We start from the raw sequence: 20,998 nt of genomic DNA on the forward strand, positions 1-20,998 counted from the left end.
AGTACATTCAGTCATTGCCACAGTGAGCCACGCTCCAAAAAAAGGCCAATAAGCTTATACAAGATGTCTAGTTAGGGGGCCAGCTGCATGCTCACTGACTGACCTCATCTCATCACTGCAGACCCCTGAATGATCACACATGGGTGAGAACAGCTTTACGTCACCCTCTGTTCAACTGTCGGTCACTGAAAAGGGAGCGGGAGAGGAAATAGGTCACTTGGTGATGATGAGCTTTGTGAAAAAATGCAGACTTTGTTTTTGGGAGGATGTCAAACCAGGAAAAACGCATGCACGCACGCGCGCGCACACACAGCCACGCACACACACAGCCACACACACACACACTACTCAGTGTCTACCAGCGTCTTTTCTACCTGTCTCGTTATTAGCTCAGACAGTCTCAAGACATTAACACAAATATTGCAGAGGTTTGAGATTTTCATGTAAAGTATCATGGTATCAAGGCATACAGCATATTATTGTATTATATTATACAATTATTATTATTATTGGCAATGAGCATTAAAAGAAGACTTTTTGGTTTGAACAAATGTTTTATTAGAATTGAAATAGTTCTAAAAAACTCCCTTTCAAATTATATTAAAAAAATATTTTCAATACCATATAGATAAGCAAATGTACACGGTATGATATGCGTCAGTTTCCACATCATGGTATACTGTGACACCTTGTTTCTCATCTGCATCTGGTTGGAGCAGGTATGGCACTCCACAGTGGTCAACCTGTGTCACTGCACTTCAAACACCCTGATCATCACCCCAGTTTGAAACCACACCTTGGTGTTGATGCTCTGTCTGTGTGACTTGAGGCCATAAAAGCAGCTTTGAAACACACAGCTTCCTAACACCTGCACGCCCACAGAGGTGGAAGCCAACAGTAACAAATCAAAGAAGCCGCTGGTGTTCTTATGGTCAAACTCTTTTGAGGTCCTAAAGCAAACACCGTGCCCTCACTTTCTTTACAGCCCTCTCCTCCTCTACTCCTCATCAGGGTAACAAGGCTCAGAATAGTAGGTGTGCTAATTAGAGGATTACAGCCAAGACACTATAAATGACAGCCAGGCCTTTTTTTATTGACTGCACATGTGTGCCCTGCTGAGACAGAAATAGGTAGGACGGTCACTCTGGGTACCCCCCACCCCCCTCCACTGACATCTCTTAGATTTAGAGCATGCTTTTATGGTAGAGGGCTTGTTACTGGGACAACGCACAGTTTACACAGAGACTCGCCAAAACAGAGAGAGAAGTGGAGATGAGTATGAGATAGTGGCTTAAGACAGAAAGAGAGATGTGTAAAGGCCAAAGGGGCCTTGGAGACCGGAACAACATGGCCCAGCCTATCTGCACTGGAAATCATATGTCTTTGTAAATTGTGCAGACAGTAATGAATTACAAATGTTAAGACTGTTAGATGTTAAATTAACGCCGAAAGACTTTATCTGCACCCTGGTGACTGTAGAGAAAACAAGGACACACATGCTTGGACGATATTTTTTTTCACATTATAATCTAGTTTTGTGTTTGTGAAGTTGTATCACAGGTGTTGTGGATACCAATATGTCATGCATTGAAGTAATGGCACTGTAAACTAACTTGTGTGACCTTTAACTTATTACACTTAATATTTACTCAATATTATAAGTGTCGTACAGATGTAACCTAATATTGTAATTTTTTTCTTTCCGTATGAAAATGTCTTTTCTGTCCTGGAAGAGGAATTATCCCCATTTGTTTCCTGTAATATATATACGGTATATATATATATTTTGTTTTTTTGTGCTTTGTTCATATTCATCTAGGGTTTCTCTGTAACTGCTGCTCATTCAAAATCAACTGCCTTTTGGGTACAAATGAAGTTACTGACAACTGAAGTTGTCAGGAGACTGAGCCTAAAAAAGACCAGTGCAAATAATGATTCCTAAAAAGTATATCAATATGTATATTCTATGCAAAAAAACCTACCTTGTAAGCTTGTACTATCATCATAATATAAATAAAATATTTTTCATTCCGTCAGCGCCCGTACCCCCCAACCCTCCCCGGTGAGACAGGCAGCGACAGGAGCGTCATCTGACACCAGAGATCATCTGTCAGGATATCAAGGGAAAGAGAGACGTCATTCTCCAGATAGGGCAGGTTAGGGTGATGAGTTAATATGTGTGTGTGTGTGTGTGTTCATCGTTGTGTGTGTATGTGTGCACCCATGTGTTGCAACCATGTGTGAAGAGGATGAACGGCACAAGGTGATAGAAAGACAAGAGAAGACATCGGGGTCGGGGGTTAGACAGGACGGGATAGACACTTATTTGCTCCAACATGCGTAAACACAAGCACATGTGCACAAGTATGTGTGTTTGTATGTGCATGTGTATCAGTGTGTATTGGTGTGTGTGTGTGTGTGTGTGTGTGTGTGTGTGTGTGTGTGTGTGTGTGTGTGTGTGTGTTGATAGTGCTGGTTGTCAGGGGATCAGTAACAAGGCTGCTCTTGCAGTGATGTAATGCCTACAGGAGATCACAGCTGCCATGCCTGGGGGGTGAGGTAGTCACCACGGGAGGGAGAGGGGAGGATGGATGGAGCAATTGAGGGTGGGGGAAGTGCTGGAGGAGAGGAGGGGGAGATTAGGTAGCTGGGGGTGCTGGAAGTAATTGGGGGCTGTTTGAATCCATAGGGAGGTGGAAGCTAAAATGATGTAGTCATATTGCAAGAGGACATTAGTGGTGCAGTGGGTAATGGTGTTTGTGTGTGTAAAAAGGGACATTGAAATCCTGGACGGCTTCCAAAGACTGTTAATTTATTATTTGATTAGATATATCTTAATCATAATCGGAGAACTTCATATGAATATTTTATTCAGGCAAATTTCTTTATTTTACACAAACACATTTATTGTCCCTAAAGTCCCTATTTTCAAAAATGTATGCATGTCAATATTTTGCATCTTCCCACCTACATTTATTTGCTCCCTTCGTCCCGTTTTCAGACAGATAACGTGAGCCCATGACGTCAAAAAGAAAGGTTGAGGAGGTGAAGATGATAGAAAGATGGAAGGAAGTGCTTTTTAGATGTAAAGAGCAGGCGGGAGGTGGAGTGTGTGGGATTAAGGCAGCACTGATGCACCGCTTGGTTACGGGTGTGTGCTCATGCATGCGGCAGTTTCATCTCTATCTGTGCCTGGAGGGAGGCCTGCACGCATCAGTCATGCAGAAGACCCCCTTCCCTCCAAACAACTTAACCCCCTGGAGGAGCTCAGCACTACGGGGCTACTGCAGCAGTAAATCTATCTCGCTGGCAAGAACTTAAGTTTACACACACACACAAACACAGATATATTCCACTCATGCAAGCGATTATACACAAAGAAAGAGAAGATGGTAAGTTATCAAACGCACAGAGGGGGGCTTACAGGACCAGACGGAAACTCATAAACCAGATGAACTACTTAAAAATCCCAGTTGGAGATGTTCAGCGGTGTGTGTGTGCGTGGAGAAAAAGGAGGGCTGTTAAGGCTTATGGTGAAATACTGCTGGCCACTGCAGGCATGTGCTTACAGTCCGCATGCATAAAAAGCCTGGGCATTAACTGTGTAAAAGTGAGTGTAATTTCAGCAGAGTGAGACCACTCACAGCTGTTTTCTGAGGTTGTATAAAGGTCAGTTATGTGAGAAATAGGGTAAATATGAGAAGGAACCATGCCCATCAGTCTGCAGGAATGAAAAGATGAAGAGAGAGAGAGAGAGTGTGTGTGTGTGTGTGTGTGTGTGTGTGTGTGTGTGTGTGTGTGTGTGTGTGTGTGTGTGTGTGTGTGTGTGTGTGTGTGTGTGTGTGTGTGTGTGTGTGTATGTGTGTGTGTGTGTGTGTGTGTGTTTGTGTGCACTTTGCTTTTGCCTAATTTCCCCAGAGGTGAGTTTATCTACACTGGTTCATTTGAGCATAACGGATGGTTATTTCCTTCTAAATGCTAATGTCCTGAGCCGGGATGCAGGGTTTCCTTGCAGCACTTGAAGGCAATGATACACAGAAAACACGACAGAGCAGTGAAATAACTGCACCACTACGACAGAGAGGAGCTGACAGCGGATCAGTTTGTTTTTAATGAGTTTGTACCGCTGCACTGCATACTGACGTTTCAGATCAGTTCAGTGTTAGTTAGCCTATATAAGCGCAGCAGGGGGGCTGACAGACACACTGTTCTGACACCAGTGATAAATGCCAAGCCATCTGGTGCGCGCGCACACACACACACACACACACACACACACACACACACACACACACACACACACACACACACACACACACACACACACACACACACACACACACACACACACACACACACACACACACACACACACACACACACACACACACACACACACACACACACACACACACACACACACACAGTGTCTACCAGCTTCTTATCTACCTGTCTCATTATTAGCTCAGGCAGTCTCAAGACATTAACAGGGTGTTTCTGTCTCTCTGTGCTTGTCACTGACTGGTATGATCAGTTAACCCTGAATATTGTTTTACACAACTGCTATTATATCACCAGCATGCGTAGCAATGAAAGGAGTGAAATGTGTAAAAGAAAAAAATGCAAGTTCCAGTTTTTCCACTGACCTTAAATGCAAACTAGCGCTTGAGAAAATAATTATTTTCACATCATTCTTTTCCAAACAGAAATAGAAATTAAACGCATCTGCCGATGTACCAGCAGAAATAAATTCACTCAAACCCTGATACCAAATCAAAGTCTATGGAATAGATTTTTTAAATTTATTAATGAACTTTTACTCATTCAGCAGTGCCCTCTTACACACAAACTCACACACACACACACACACAGAGCAGAACTAAGGCGTTACAACCTAGAGACTGCACTTGGGCGTACAGGACATGGTGACAGTGGCTATCGCAACACCGCGGTCAGGGTTGTTTTTCCTGCCATTACAGACCCTGGAGATTGTGTGATTGTGTGTGGGTGTGTGTGTGTGTGTGATTGTGTCACATCCACAATGCTGCAGTGACATCACTCCACCAGCTACAGAAGAACAATAGAGAAGGAATGACGCGATGCCGTGAGAGGAACTGGGCAAGCTGTTTCTGTGTGCGCCCTGGCAACGCCTTCATGATGCTTTTAAAATGATTTTTAAAGCAGATGAAGGGACTTCTGGATGTTTTTTCCCCCTAAATCAAAAGACACCATTAAAGAAGAAATATACAAACATTTGTGATGCACATCTGTCTACATACAAGCTGAGTTCCCTAGCCACTCCCTCTTTCACCCCGGGGAACCCTGATGTCACTTTATCAGAAACAGGAAACAGTTACACAACAGATGGGTAAGTGGCCTCTCTGTAGACTGCCTGCATGAGTGTATGTGTTTGGATTTTTGTGTGTGCAGAGAGGGGGAGATATCAGGAGGACCGGGAATGATCACAAACTGCTGCATTCCTCAATCTGGGGCCATGGGCTTGCCTGGAACTCCAAAATTAGCCTGTTGCTGTGGAGATGGAAAATCTCCTGCTTTTATCAGGAAGCAGCGGCAGCCCCAGAGGTTCAGCCCAATAGTTTGTGTGTGGTCAGCATGAATTTACGGTAATAAGACCTCAGTTACAAGTCTGCGTACATACCAGGAAAAGTGTTAAACCGCTGAGGGTTTAAACTCTGCTCAAGACAACTAGTTTAATCAATGCCAATGAGCTGAGAAAAGAAAATCCTACTTTTTTTTGAAAATGATTAGTAAACTGCACATTAAAATAGACTTTCTCATACTGTAACACACGTAGAAGGCTGCCAAGACTTCTAATCTCGTCCTCATGGCAGAGATGCAGCTTAAATCTGATTAACAGCTGGAAGAAAAAAAATCGGTAAATAAGGAAGCAGCACTGTGGTATGCCAGAGATAAAGTGCAACAGCTTCAAAGCATGAAGACAGCACAGTGATAAACAGGAATCCACCATTGTTCCAGGGAATGATGCTATGACAGGAGCAGCAGTGGGCAGTCCGAGCATGAATGGAATTTGGTGGACGCAGGCCAGCCTTTAGTAGGATAAACTAGCACAAGTTTAAGCTACTCCTTTCCCGTTTCTTGTGCCCTTGGAAATTTCCACTCCACATGTGTGCCAGAGTCCTCAGGATGAATGCCGCAGTGGTAAAACTAAGGATCGCTTGGCAAAAATTCATGGTAAAGTTTGTATTCTGAAGTGCTGATGGGGGAGCACAGAGAACCCTGGCTGGGTTAGCACGCTGTTCAACTTCAGCTTCTGTTGACCTGATGTGTTGATACTGCCTAGGTAACAGTTTAAACAAACTATTTTTATTCCATGCTGGATGAATGCATGACAAGGGGGGGGGGGGGTGTTGGGACGTCCAAAAGGCTTCTAGATAGATTTCAAATGCAGCAGAAGCCAGAAGGTATGCACTGTGAATGCACTGTATACACAAAGCAACTTAAACAAGTATGGTGGAAGTATTTAGGTCACTGTGGCAAAGGCACTGTCCCACAGGAGTTCTCCACAAGCTCTACTTAGTATAAAACAGGTCACTGCAACTTGTAAGAAAATAAATCAAAGGTTATTATGCCTGTCATATTCAAGTTTATGTATAAGGTCTGCACTTGTTGACTTTATGATGTTATTTCACAGTCCCGCTTAACATATTTGTGTTTATACACTGCAACACACAAGTATCTAACCTTTCTAACTGCTGTTAGTCTTTCATAGTTATTTAGCAACTTTATTAACTTATTGATGACATACTACACAAAAGGGTCATTTCTTCGGTTCTTCAGGTCTTCGTTTCTGGGAATGGTGAATTAAAGGTCCCACATTTCCATGTCTTTTTCGAGTATAAAGCAGATGGGGGTGCTATATAGTACTGTAAAATTATAAAAATGCTGAATCCACAGAGAAATGCACACAGCCCAAATTCAGAAACCTTTTTTTTTTAAATGAGCCGGCAAGACATCTGTATGGTTGTGATGTCACAACTGTACTATATACTGTGTAGATATAAAGTACTGCAACCTAGCCATTACAGTCATTCCCCGGCTACATTTATGGTACAGAGACGCAGAGAGCACAGATTTAGAAAACCATTGACCAGTCAGAGCTGAATGGACTTTATCAGGAGTCTGGCTTAAAGAGACAGGCATTGTATATACAATCCAGATCTAAACCTCATACAGTGCGTTTACATGCACATTAGTAACCCGAAAATGGCCATACCCCAGTTTAGGGAATGATCGGATTATTGGAGTTCCCCTTGTATACATGAGCAGGGGTTGAATGGGAAAATTATGGAGTAACTCAACCTCCGGTACAGTGGGTGGTGCTCCGCCAACATACAGCTGGACTAAATACAGCTTTTTTCCGGTTCACCTTTGTCAAAATCACAAACGGCCGACTTTTGGACAAAAGTATGAAAAAAAGTTTTTTCACGTTGTTTTCGGTGCCGTTGCTTCCTGGTTTATTCTATTTCCGGGTCAAAAGCCACTGCCGCGGAGTGGGGAGCATGCGCAGACAAGAAACCCGATAATAACTTAGAACACTGTTTACATGCGTGAATAATTGGGGTACTGAAGGAGTTCTCTAGGTCTGTTAACCGGGGTATCATACCGCGGGGTTAACCTGGGTAACCCCGATTTTACCCGAGGTGTGGTGTTTACATGGTGTTTAAGAAACCGGGGGAAGCCCTAAACCCGAATATAATGCATGTAAATGCACTGTTAGAGAATCTCTGGAAAATCCTCTTCAACAAAGTAATGTCCAAGAAACCCATTACAGTTACCGAACTGTGGAAGAAACTGCAAAAAGAACGGACCAAGATCAAACCAGAGCAGTGTGAGAAACTATGGGAGTCATTCAAAGCTGTGGTCTCTACACTTCCTATTCATTTTTTAATCCTATAGCCCTAAGAAAACATTGTTTAAATCTTCTCTTCTGAAACAATCATTACTGTGCTTTAATTTTGAAAACATGCTAGTACAGCAGTGGTATAGCCATAGCGGATATTTTATCAAATTCTGAACAATAAAAAATAACAATATTTCAGAATAAATCAAGTATAAATACCTAATTTTCTAATTTTGATCTCCAGTGTGAGCAAATCTAACCTTAAATATTGTGTGTATGTGTGTGCGTGTGTGTACTGATGTCTTTAACTCTAATCTTTAGCTGCACTGTTTTTTGCACTGGAAATTATGCGCAGCTCCTATGCGTGCATCTGGGAGAAAATTACTTTCTCTTTCTTTGCATGTTAGAGTATATATGTATGACTGTGTGCTTTGTGTGTGTGTGGCCAGCAAGGGATTCTGACTGAGTGATAGAGGAGAAGGGGAAGAGGAGCAGGACGCAAGCAGAGCAGTGAGATCACGTCATGGTGGAAACATTTGGCGCACACACACACACACACACACACACACACACACACACACACACACACACACACACACACACACACACACACACACACACACACACACACACACACACACACACACACACACACACACACACACACACACACACACACACACACACACACACACACACACACACACACACACACACACACACACACACTGTTTTGAGAGAAAAAAGGGGAAAATGACATCAAGCTCATCATGTGAGGCCAATGAGACAGATGAGGGAGGGGGTGAGAACTGGCGGAAACAGAACATTGTTACATAAAACTCGGTACACGCCTCCTCTGGGCCCTGTAACCATATTATGTGTGTGAGTCTGTCCATATGTGCATGCATGTGCTTGCTCGCAGAAGTGGGTGCAGATTAAACATTAGCACAACCCCTCATCAAGGTGTGAGCTTTAAAGAGGAGCTCATTACATACCTGCAGAGTGACTGTTTGCAGAAAACAGAGCGTCGTGCCACCGTGCAGCTCCAAGGCTTCTCAAAGTCTGTAACACTTTTCGGAGCAGGGAGGTGATGTCATAGATATTTTTGTAGGCCTTTTTCTTTGACCTTTGTGCTCGCTTGGTGCTGGCTGGGGTGGGACCAGTATGTGTATGTGTGTGTGTGTGTGTGTGTGTGTGTGCGCGTGCGTCCTTGTGTGTTTGTGTATCTACAGGCCAGGGCGAGAGCCCCGAGGCCACTGGCGCCAGATGTGACGACCGCAGGAGTCTGGAACTAAAAATAGAGCTCTGTTCTCAGCACCGTGAAACAGAAGAGAGGAGAGAGGGAGGAGGAGGAGGGGAAAGAGAGGAAGAAATAGAAGGGAAGGTAAAGGGGCTGGAGGAGGGATGGAGAGGAAGGCGAGGTCATTGAGAATTATGTGTCAGATCTCCCCGGGGAAGGTGAGCTCACCTCCTAATGGCACCACTGGCTCCTTCTCAATGAAATCATTGATCTGTTGGGACTCCCCACGGCGTAATGGAGAGGGAGGGGGGGGGGGGGGGGTGTTGCACGGAGGTCCAGAAATGGCAGGTTAGGAGGTTAAGAAAGGGGGGATGACAGAAAAGATGAAGAGATGGAGAACATGGCCCTCAGGCACACAACCAGAATTAATGTGCAGCCTCTCTGACCTGCACTGTGGCCAATCACATCACACCTTGATGCACAGAGTGGGAAATAAGTCAGTCATTGATCATGTCAACCTGATTACACAGGTATCTACGGTGTCTATCCCTAAAAGGACTTGAGATGGCGCTGTGGGCAGCGACTAGAGAGAACACAATCTCTGTTTCTCGTCAAATAAAATGTATGCTCTGTTTCTCGGGACGATCCTTCACAAGCTTGCACTCAGCAGCTGGTAGACACTGTGTGTGTGTGTGTGTGTGTGTGTGTGTGTGTGTGTGTGTGTGTGTGTGTGTGTGTGTGTGTGTGTGTGTGTGTGTGTGTGTGTGTGTGTGTGTGTGTTTGGATGTGCTCAGAGCACATGGAGACTTCCTGCTGGGCTCCAGAAGGAGATGAGGAAGAAACCATAAAGCGAGACAGCTCTGAGGAGGCTGACGAATACAGCATGGGTCAGCATGACAGCCTGTCTCACTGAATGAGCTCTCCGACCACACGCACACACACACGCACACACTTGTGCATGAAAATGTAGCCCACTGAATACTTGCATACACATACACATACACACACACACACACACACACACACACACACACACACACACACACACACACACACACACACACACACACACACACACACACACACACACACACACACACACACACACACACACACACACACACACACACACACACACACACACACACACACACACACACACACACACACACACACACACACACACACACACACGATGTAATGAGGAGTATTGCCTCCTCAATGGCTCTCATCCTTCTATTTTGTGTTTTTTTCTTTTTCTCACACGTGCACTCTCACAGATTGCCTCATTCGCGTGCACGCACTACTTCATATGCACATATTCATGCACACAGGCACAAGAAAACACACATACACACTGACATAAACAGACCTCCTTATGTAGCTCATTGGAATGTCTCTGTGAACGGTTGCATTGTGAGATTCGGCCTCCCACGATTACATCACTTCTTCAGCTTCTCTCTGATGCACGCACGCACACACACACACACACACACACACACACACACACACACACACACACACACACACACACACACACACACACACACACACACACACACACACACACACACACACACACACACACACACACACACACACACACACACACACACACACACACACACACACACACACACACACACACACACACACACACACACACACACACACAGGGGCCGCCGCCCAGTTGTATAACGGCAAAGAAGAATGACACATAACTGAATTGACCTTTGCACCTCTGTTGGTGCAGTCGCACCCTAACCTGATCTCATCAAAGCCCCGGGGTATGCAGCAGCTCCTGTTTGTGTTTTCAGTGTGTGTGCGGAAGAAAGAGAGAGCGAGCAAAAGAAAATAAGAGAGAGGCACCTTTCATCTCCCTATACCTCTCATCAGTATGTCATCACTATGTCTCATCCTGTGTGTTTTTCCAGTGAACTGGCAGGCTGACAGCGTGGGAGTCCTCATGCTAACCTGTAAAAAATCCAAACTGCATCTGAGCTACCCACTTTAACTACAGTTTGTGCAATACATCAGTGATCTATAGTGTATTGTTTTTATTTTATACAAGGAAGTTATATCAATCAACTTTGGAAAAGTACTGATAATCAAACTTGACAAAGAGAAATCAAAATATGTTATACTTTTGTTGTGTTTCCTGTCTCACCACTGTACTAGAAATATATTTTTTCCCAGGAAAGTTAACAGCATACTAGCAAATATAGTGTGAAAGCACAACACAATCAAAACCGGGTTAGACTGAGTTAGTGATTAGTATGGAATGTGTCACAGCTCAAATGTCACCGAGCCTGTTTAGCTGTTTAGCTCAGATCTACATACCTACCTGTCTAGGTTGTATCTTGTGGACATATGACCTTGACTGGTGAGCAGCATGCTCTGCAACCATCACTCCTTTTCATTATTAATTAATTTTGTGATTAATCATTTAGTCTAGAAGTATGAAAAAATAGACAGAGGAAAACAGGAAATCCTCACATTTGGGAATTTGGTTTCCTGACAAATTACCTTCAGGATTAATTCCTTATCAAAATTGTTCTGCTGATAATCAGGGACTGTGAGTTAAGCCAGTGTTCGAATGGCACGCACACACTGCCCTCCAAGTCTTTCCGGCCTCATGCAGCTGTCCCTCATCTCTATCTCGTCTCCTTGTGTGGCCCTTTTCTATCCTTTCGCTCTCTCTCTATGACCCAGTCGTGTGCCGCTTTAATAGTGCTACGAAAAACACTGGCAGATGGCACTAAGGAAGATTAGGAGCAGTGTTGCACATCTGCAAAATACACACTCCAACACAAACACACACACACACGATGGATGAAATACACACCTGCAAACCTGCATCCCTGTCCCTACACCCTCATTTCCTCTTTCATGACCTAAGTCTCTGTTTCCTGTCAGCCTATTCTTTAATCTTTTTTTTGCATTTGACCTATTTTGGTCTCGTTTTCCAGTCATAGGTTCAGCTTGTACAGTATTTCGACAAAACGTGCTATGAATAAAACCCATTGTCATTTTTATCACCCATCCTCCTGAAACCATTATCCAACTCTCTTTTCATCTGCTGATCATGAGTGCATATTTCACACTTTCTTTCTCCCTCTCTCTCCTTTCCCAGTTCTATTATTATTCTCTTTTTATTCTGTCTTCGCAGCTTCTTTTGCTAAAACTGGAACAGGGGGTTCAGATGCCACCATCAAAACATTTCATCCTGGCAGGCCTACATCAGAGCTGCTGTGACGCATGACACCGCTACGCAGTTGGCACCGGCGAACACACTACTTAGCTGCACACTAGCAGGCAGTGTTGTCTTTGGTTTGGCTGTGTGATGCAGATCGGTGGGAAACACGCAAACTTTAGACCCACTGGGGAGGCAGCTGGCTCCAACCAAGCGATGTTCTCCTCCTCTACAAAAAAGACACAAATACACACATACACACACATGCACTCGCAAAGTCAGAACTCTGAAAAAGGCAAGACACATCAGCCCGAGCTCCAACTGAGTGAGATCATTGCTGTGGTAAAAATACTGCTGTCCTCAGAGAGACATGTTTCTCACAAACACTTTCACATAGTCGATGAAGGTATAACGCAAACATACGCACATACACAAGCATACAAACACACGCATTGACATTTATGCGCACACTCACGTTTTCAAACTGCCACCACATCCTGCATGGAAATATATTTCAAACTAAACTCTAAACTAGAGTCATTCCCTACCCAGAATACTTGTCTCATTCACAAAAAAACAATAGCCCTATTGGGACATGGCTTGCTCTATGACATCATCTGCATGTAGGAAGTGGTGTGCTTTCTTGGTCTGAGTTATTGATTATATAGTGAATGGAGAGAAACCGAAGAGGAGTCACTGTTATTCATATTGAAGCTCCCATCTTTCCTGTAATGAATTCCCCAAGTTTATGGACAGTTTAATGCATCATAATTTAGCTTTAAAAAATGAAAAACATAAACCCACTTTAGAGAAGTGTGTCTCTGCAAGACTGTGGCCTAATCTCCCTTTGGCAAGCTTCTCCATAAGTAACATTTAAGGCAGAAAACCTTATCCGCCCCTAGACAGCAAGCTCAGTGATCATTCTTTTATACACGCTGTCCATCCCATTTATGGATTTTTTTTTATTTTCATCTCATCTGACCCTCATTCCTATCCCCTCCCACCTGCATTACCCCTCACTTGATTTGCAGCAATGTTACGGTGCGTACTGTACGCGTGCCTGTGTGGTCTGCATACGCGAGGCTCAAAATAAGTCAGATATGAAGTCATCGCAGGAATTATTAGCATCATAAATCTGAGGTTCAGTGGAGGTGCAGGGGGAGAGGTGGAAAAGATGGAGGTAGGGGGAGAGGTGAAAAAGAGGGAGGTAGGGGGAGAGGGAGGGCAGGGGATGAAGGGAAGACAGGCAGGAGGATTACTGTTGTGCAGTTTTAAAGTACCTTGAATCTTTAAGAATGTGAGAGGCCAGGAATCAGGGACAAGACAGAGAAAAGGAAGGAAGGAAAAGAGCAGGGCCGCAATTCATTCATCCATTATGTTTGGCCTTAAAAATGTTAGACAACAGGCCTGTTAAAGTTTCTATAGATCCCATGGTGACATCTTCAAATTAGTTATCTTGTCTAATCCATAGTCTAAAACCTATTCAACTTACAGAGATAAGAAAGAGACTGTTTGACATTTCTGCTTCATAAATGACAAATAATTAATTGTAGCCAATGCATTTCTGGAGACTAGTTTATTTTTCATCAGCAAAATACAAATAAATACTATCCTTGTATACTTGAGGTGTAAAGAGCCCAGTTTGTTCACTCTCACACTTTGCTGCAGACACTAAAGTTGAGTTCCCAAGTTCGTTGTACCCCAATAAGAAAGAGAAACACCCTTTTAGACCACAGGCTCTTTGTTTTCGTTGACTGTAGAACAAAGAATGAACAAACAAAGGAAATCCATGAGTTATAGTCCCCCCGTATATTTCATTAATCAATTTAAAAATTCTGTGAGAACCATTTTCCCTTCTCTGACCATCCCTCTCCTGAAAACTCTGCAGCTTCCTTTGACACACAAATAAATCCTGCAGCTTATCACTCATCTCTCTCTTATGCATGCAAGCACCAATGCATGCATGCAAGAGCGCATACGTATACACGCAACACCCCCATCCATCCACCCGCCCACATACACACACAAACATCAAGTATACACAGACGCAGGCTGCTAGCTCCACTGACCCCAATAATACAACCACCCAAACAACAGCCGACGCCATTGGCTGAGTCCTTCTGGGGAATATTCTCTGCCACTGTTGTCGTGGAAACAGCAGAAAAGTGGGGACGGAATTGGAAGAAGTGTGATTCCTCTTTTTCTCTCCGGATGAAGCGTAGCGAGAGTTAGCCAGTGAGAATCGCTGACAAGGGGTCTTTCATTAAGAAGGGTATGATGTCTTATCATATTCGCTGAAAAGGAAAATCCTGCCTTTCGGAGGCAATCAGTGAGTGACTCTGTGTGTGTGTGTGTGAGATATCTAACATGGTGACATGTGTCCATACAGTATATGGGGATGTGCCCAGCCTAAGTATTCAGTACATCTCTGTGACTAATTGTGGAGCCCGGGAGCTTTGAGGCAATCCTCGACATCTATGAATGACTCATGAAAAAGCGCTAATCTCCCAGCGGAGGGAGAGAACTGAGAGGAGGAGAAGAATGGGGATGTGGGGATGCAGAAGAGAGAGCAGAGATTTGCCCGAGCAGCATGCCTCTGCCGTCTCAATTCCAATCCTGACTGAGGCAGATTACACTGACACATTTGGGACGGACTCATAAGCCTCTGCTGGTGGATGTGTGCGAAATGTCGTCCCCTTAAAAAGCCGCAGCCACCGCAATCGAGATGTTATTAGTTCAATGAGGCTATTAACAGTCTTGCTGGGGCTCAATTATAAGTCTTAGTGTGCTTAGTGGACACTATGACAGGATAATAACTATGGTAAATAAGGCCAGAGGATTGAAGTTAAGCCTAAGCTTTATTTCCGTGATGCTGGGTAAGAGAACGACTATGGTGAAGCTTAAACATCAAAGAGTCATCATTGAGGCTTAGTATCCGGGCTCTCGTCTCATTTCCATCCCCACACATACCTGTGAACCTGTGAACGTGTATGATTACTGCCTGTTAAGAAGTGAGGAACAACTATAATGTGAGGAGATGAACACTTGTTTTGCTCATCAGTGACATCTGCTGACCAAACTGTAGAACGGCAAACAATTACAGTCAAATCAGGCAGGGGATGGTGAGGTGAGGCACACCTGCCGCACTGCTGTACAATAGGAAATGTGCAGGTTATCATCTTTTGTTCACAAAAAAACAAACAAACAAACAAACAAACAAACACAGGCATCATCACACTCATGCTCCACACACTCCGTACCGGTGAGCAGGGAGACTTTGTGGAAGGTGCCCTCCAACTTCCCCATGAGAATGTGCACAAAGCCGTCTTTGGACAGATGACCCGCCTCTTTGGAACTTTGGTCGTAAACCACCACTTCCTGCTTCCTGCCCAGCTCCACCTGCACAAAGGATAAACAACAAGGAAGAGACAAGTTATTTTACAGTGCTGCTATGGAAAGTATGTCATCCAGTGCCAATGGGGGAAGACAGAGTTAGCTAGCATTACTGGAGTTAGAAGAATATGATTGGCATATTGGAAAATGTAATTGAGAATTCATTGCATATGGGACACACACATACAGGATAGTCTGTAAATTAAACATATATCTATCAGTAGAGGTTAAAAGGGCAAGTATTGCCTCTTGGCTGAGCAAAATAGTCCATTGCTACCAGACACTGTGAAAATAAATGTACATGAGCTGTGTTCAAACTTGCTACTGTTAGTTGTAAGACAGTAAGACAGTTTCCCAAAACACCTGAAGGTTCTGCTGCCCTAATGCACACCAGAAAGCAGCAATAAGGAAAACATAATAAACACCCAGACAGCTATGACAATAAACACAGGCTTTATGGATGCCAGTGATTGCTACAGTAAGCAGGATGAACCACAGGTGATGCTAGAGTAAGTTATGGAGATAGAGCATTGGATTATGAATAATGTATTAGGGCTGACTGCTGCACTGTGTAATGTGTGCAGAGACTGCTGAGAGGGTTATTTGTCATAATGGGAGGTAAAATCCTAAAAAAAAAATGGCTATTTTGCAAAGGGTGTGGGCATCCATCAATGCATCAGTCTGATGCTGTTTATATCAGATGGTGAGAAGATATGAGCATGCGCCATGTGTGACAGAGTGTGCCTGTGTGTGTTTGTATGTATGAGAGAGAATAAGCATGGGGCTGAGCTGTGTTGTTCCTCATGTTGTCAGGCAGGCTTTGGTCACATGACCATTAGACAGCGCCTACTGCAGCTATGAATCACTGCATCATTGAACTGCCACTGGACAGGGGAGGAGAGAGGGAGGAGGAAGGAGGGCGAGCGGAAGGGAGGGATGAAAAGGGTGGGGGTAGTGGAGTAGTGGGGCACAGAGAGATGGAGAAGGATGCAAGAGAGAGAGGAAGAGAGGGAAGAAGAAAAACTTAGGTGAGAAAGAAAGCGGCAGGCGGTGGAGGAGAAATGGAGAATGGAGGGGGACGAGAAGCCCACTGCATTTCTTTGTTTACCTTAATATACTGTGCACCACCCTATCCCATCTAAAATGTGCCATTGAATAGCTGCTAGCTTCCAGGCAAAATATCACATTCTCCCAAACATGGCCACCCATCCCTGCTTCCATCTCTTTATGCTGAAAGGCACACTGGTGATGATAACTCAAGGCACACACAGCTACACAGTGTGCATAGAGTGTGTCTGATTATGTTTCTGCTTATGGAGCAGCTGCGGCCCAGCGTCTGGGCAGAGATCCATGCAGGTGATTTAGACAGGACAAGGTCAGTCTTTGAAGTCTGGTTAGTAACTCTGATCCAGTAAAACCCGGCTTAGCCCTGCCTGCATCCAGCACCAATACTGCAAGGCTGATCTGTAGTATTGATGGCGAGTGACTTCAAACAACTTGCCTTCCGGTCTTTGAGGTCGAGGACATCTCTGATGCCTAGAGAGGTTACCAGGTCTCCTCTATTCCCTTGTTTCCTGTCTTTCTCTACCGTCAACCATATAATAAAGACATTAAATAGTGCCCCATAATACTTAAAACAGATGACCTGGGATAGCATCTCGCCAAGAGCATGCTTACATACAAAAGACTATACAGCATGTTGGTTGTTAGCATTTGTCAGTCAAATACTAAAACAAGTTTACCAGCTTCAACACGTTGTAACTAGCGCACAGTTATTTGCTCTGATCATTTTGTTTCAGGCCTTGTGTTCTACCTTTTCAACATTTTTACTTGTATACTATTCTCCCTTCTCTCTCTTTTTTTGAGGATATTATTTAGCCATAGTCATATTATTTTAGTTTGGTATGGTACTTGCCTTTGTCACCTCCAATACCCAATTGTGAGTCATCTCAGAGTTTAATTGTCTCTGAATTAAAATGTTCATGTTCTGCATTATTTAAGTTATCTGTCCAATGCAATCAATTCAGCATCCTGTAAAATTTCTAAGTCGACTCAAAATTCATCAAGATCGAGCCACCAGGAGTTGAAATATGGCAAATAAATAATATCTGAGAAAGCATATTCAATAACCTCTAAAAAAAAGTTCAATATTGTTCAAATCTAACAAGCAGTGGTTGAAATATTGTCCAAATCTGTGATTATGCTAATTAATGCTAATAATCCAGCATTTGCATGTTAGCATCCGGCAGATTCATACTGTACATTTCTGACACAACTTTGCGTCACTCAACAATGCCAGGTTCACAACAGGACTCTATAGGCTGGAAAATAGACTTCTATGTCCTATGTTGCCACAATTTAGTCTTTATTTGCCCGTAGCACTCAGTTATTATTTTTTTTCTTCTCACATGTTCATCTTCATGCCTCTCTCTCCCTCTTTGTTTTAAATCCCCTCCATCTTTACTAACCCTGGATAATTTTGGCTAATAATCCTAATGGGATCAGATCTAATTTGGGAGCCTGAACTCAGCACCTGAGGATTATAGACCTTTAACTATACATACATGCAGAGCACAAATACACATGCATGCACATTTTTCATCATTTTGTAGAGCTCACTCTCTGGAATTACTGACTAGCACTTGAGGTTGATACTAAAGGTGGAGAATTCATTCAATGTTCCAGTTAAGAGGATGAAATGACACCTCCGGTTATCCCACCAGTTCTCTGCGAGTGAGGAAAATAAAAATCACCAGCCTTTACAGCATATTTAATTGGCGTATTTTATAGTAGATTCTGCTTAAATGACATGTTAAAGCCTATACCTCCAGCTCAGTATGTGATGTGCATAATTTGCTGCAGTGTTAGAGGTCAACGACCCAAGGGAGTGTTGAGCTGGTTGTCAGACTGCAGCAGTAGTACAGATCTCTCATTCCTCTGCAGTGCTACAGCATCACTACTACTACTGTGCTGGTCCAGGCACTCTGACGCATGCACACTGCAGGTAAACAAGGAATGCCATTGGCAGAAAGAAGAAGAAAGGAGGGGGCATGGAGACGGAGTGGGGATATGAGGAGGATATGAGGAAAGAAGAGGAAAAGGAAGCCCAAGAAGGTGATCAGAGGGAAAGTTGAGGAAGGAGGTGTAAAGAGAGGGATAATGGAGGAGGACGGGGTAGAAAGGGAGAGAGGGTGGCACTGGCACACTAATGCTACAATCCTGCAGCACTCAAGCTTTCGCTTAAGGATTTGAAGGGTGGCATCACAGCAGGACAGAAACAAGGACTGGTCACAGGGGGAAAGGTTATTTTTTTCTCATGTCATTTGCAGAGGGAGACAGCAAGAAAGAGAGAAGGAGATTGCAAGGGAAGCAAGAGAAAGTATGGAAGAAAGCCAGCAGGACAAGTGTGTGCACTTGTGTTAGAGAAAGAGAAAACAGAAAATGTGGGTGTACAAGAGAAAGAATGAAGGTGTTGGGCAAGAGAGAGAAGTCTTTGCATGTTACTTACTTACTGACCCTGTGTTATAAAATATAAAAAGGAGTGGGAGAGAAACAAGGTCTGACAGAAGGCTGCGAGTCAAGGCTTGGCCTTACTGTCAATGGTCCTCTGCACGCACGCACACGCGCACAAACACACTCACACACACACACACACACTCACACACACACACACACATAATGAAACATAGATGATGGGTAGCAACAAAACATATTTGTGGAATTGTGGACCGGTGTACGGTAAGTGCTTGTGTAAGAAAGTGAAACATGGTTTCCCCTGACCTCAGCAATGCTACTGACCAGTGACAAGGTCAATGCTGAGCGGGACAGTACGTGTGTTTGTGTGTGAACTGGCCTGTGACACAACATCAGCACAAACAGTCTAAAAATGGCCCCACATTCCTGAGCGCAGTCCCGGTCCTCTCAGTGCCTCCTCTCCGGGATGTCCCACATAAGTCGAGTGCAGTCTGAATTTTAACTGTGTTTTCAGCTCAGACAGGGAAGCTGTTTGGAGAGATTAAAACAAACTGTGCATTTTGAGGTCTTGTTTTTTTTTTTAAACAAGGGCACAAGATGACACTGTGTGCAAAAGTCAGCTCTTATATTCATCAACTGCGGAAGATACCGTACATATCATTCTACCTCTTCTCTCACTTATTATTGATTGATTTATAGGTATATTTTTACAAGGCTTAATGTCAACTTTGCTACAAACTGGTTCAATGGTTGGAGCTGCTGCAACAGGCAGTGACCTCTCCTAGCAGTTGATCTGTCAGTTTAAGACTCTGCCACACAGGGTGTGACATATACCACTGGCTGCTGTAAAGACACCCCCGAACGCCGCAGGGCCAGATGATGTCATTGAGTGGCACTGACAGCTGACACTTCCATGTATTCTCGTGTAGGTGTGATTCCTGTACTTCTATCTTTATTAGGAACAAAATACAAAGTTCTTTAGAGTTATGGGTTTAGATAAAGGCTTTAGGTTTGTGTTTAGAATAAGCATCATGTTAAGGATAGGAGTTAGGGAATTATTGTTGTTAGCAGAAAGTCCTCAAAAGTACTATAAAAAGTATATATAGTATATACTGTATCTGTGTTTGTGTGTTTCAGACAAGGAAGTAAAGATCTGGCAGGGTGTTGAAAGTCCCTGATGCCTCTGTGCATATGCAGTGTGAGGTCATCACTGATCATTTCAGAGATGTGGTCACCTGATCTGGTCACACCCTCACACTGCTAAATGTCAGAGGACCTTTAACACACACACACACACACACACACACACACACACACACACACACACACACACACACACACACACACACACACACACACACACACACACACACACACACACACACACACACACACACACACACACACACACACACACACACACACACACACACTCACTCATACACACACACACGCACACACGCGCACACACACACACACACACACGCATACGCACTAAATTGTGTCGTCTACTTGTATGCTGAAGATCCAGATAAACCATGTCATCCTCCTCACTTTGCATATAATGAAAGCCATATTTGATATCCGCAAATCTTTTATGAATCATTAGCTCCGTCTTTCATTTACTTCCATGAAATAAAAAGCAATTTTCACATAATTGTTATTCCTTCATGGTGCAGTGAGTTATGTCTGAAACTGCACACAGTATGTGAGTGTGTCTATGTCAAACAGTAGGATCTTTAAAGCAAACAATGATTCATGCCATGACCTCATCAAAGCAAACACATGACATATCCGGCTCTGAAGAAAAACCACT

At 43.7% G+C, this 20,998-nt stretch overlaps 1 protein-coding gene across 1 annotated transcript in view; it reads right to left on the reverse strand.

Annotated features, from left to right (window-relative positions):
- The window catches only part of dusp8a (dual specificity phosphatase 8a), a 44,447-nt gene that overhangs the window by 12,434 nt on the left and 11,015 nt on the right, over window positions 1-20,998 (reverse strand). Inside the window, exon 3 of the mRNA XM_083917182.1 lies at window positions 15,576-15,714. Coding sequence (XP_083773308.1) covers window positions 15,576-15,714 — 139 coding nt within the window. The remainder of the gene's footprint in view (window positions 1-15,575; window positions 15,715-20,998) is intronic.

This window comes from Echiichthys vipera (genome assembly GCF_963691815.1).
Source record: "Echiichthys vipera genome assembly, chromosome: 7".
Classification (NCBI taxonomy): domain Eukaryota; kingdom Metazoa; phylum Chordata; class Actinopteri; order Perciformes; family Trachinidae; genus Echiichthys; species Echiichthys vipera.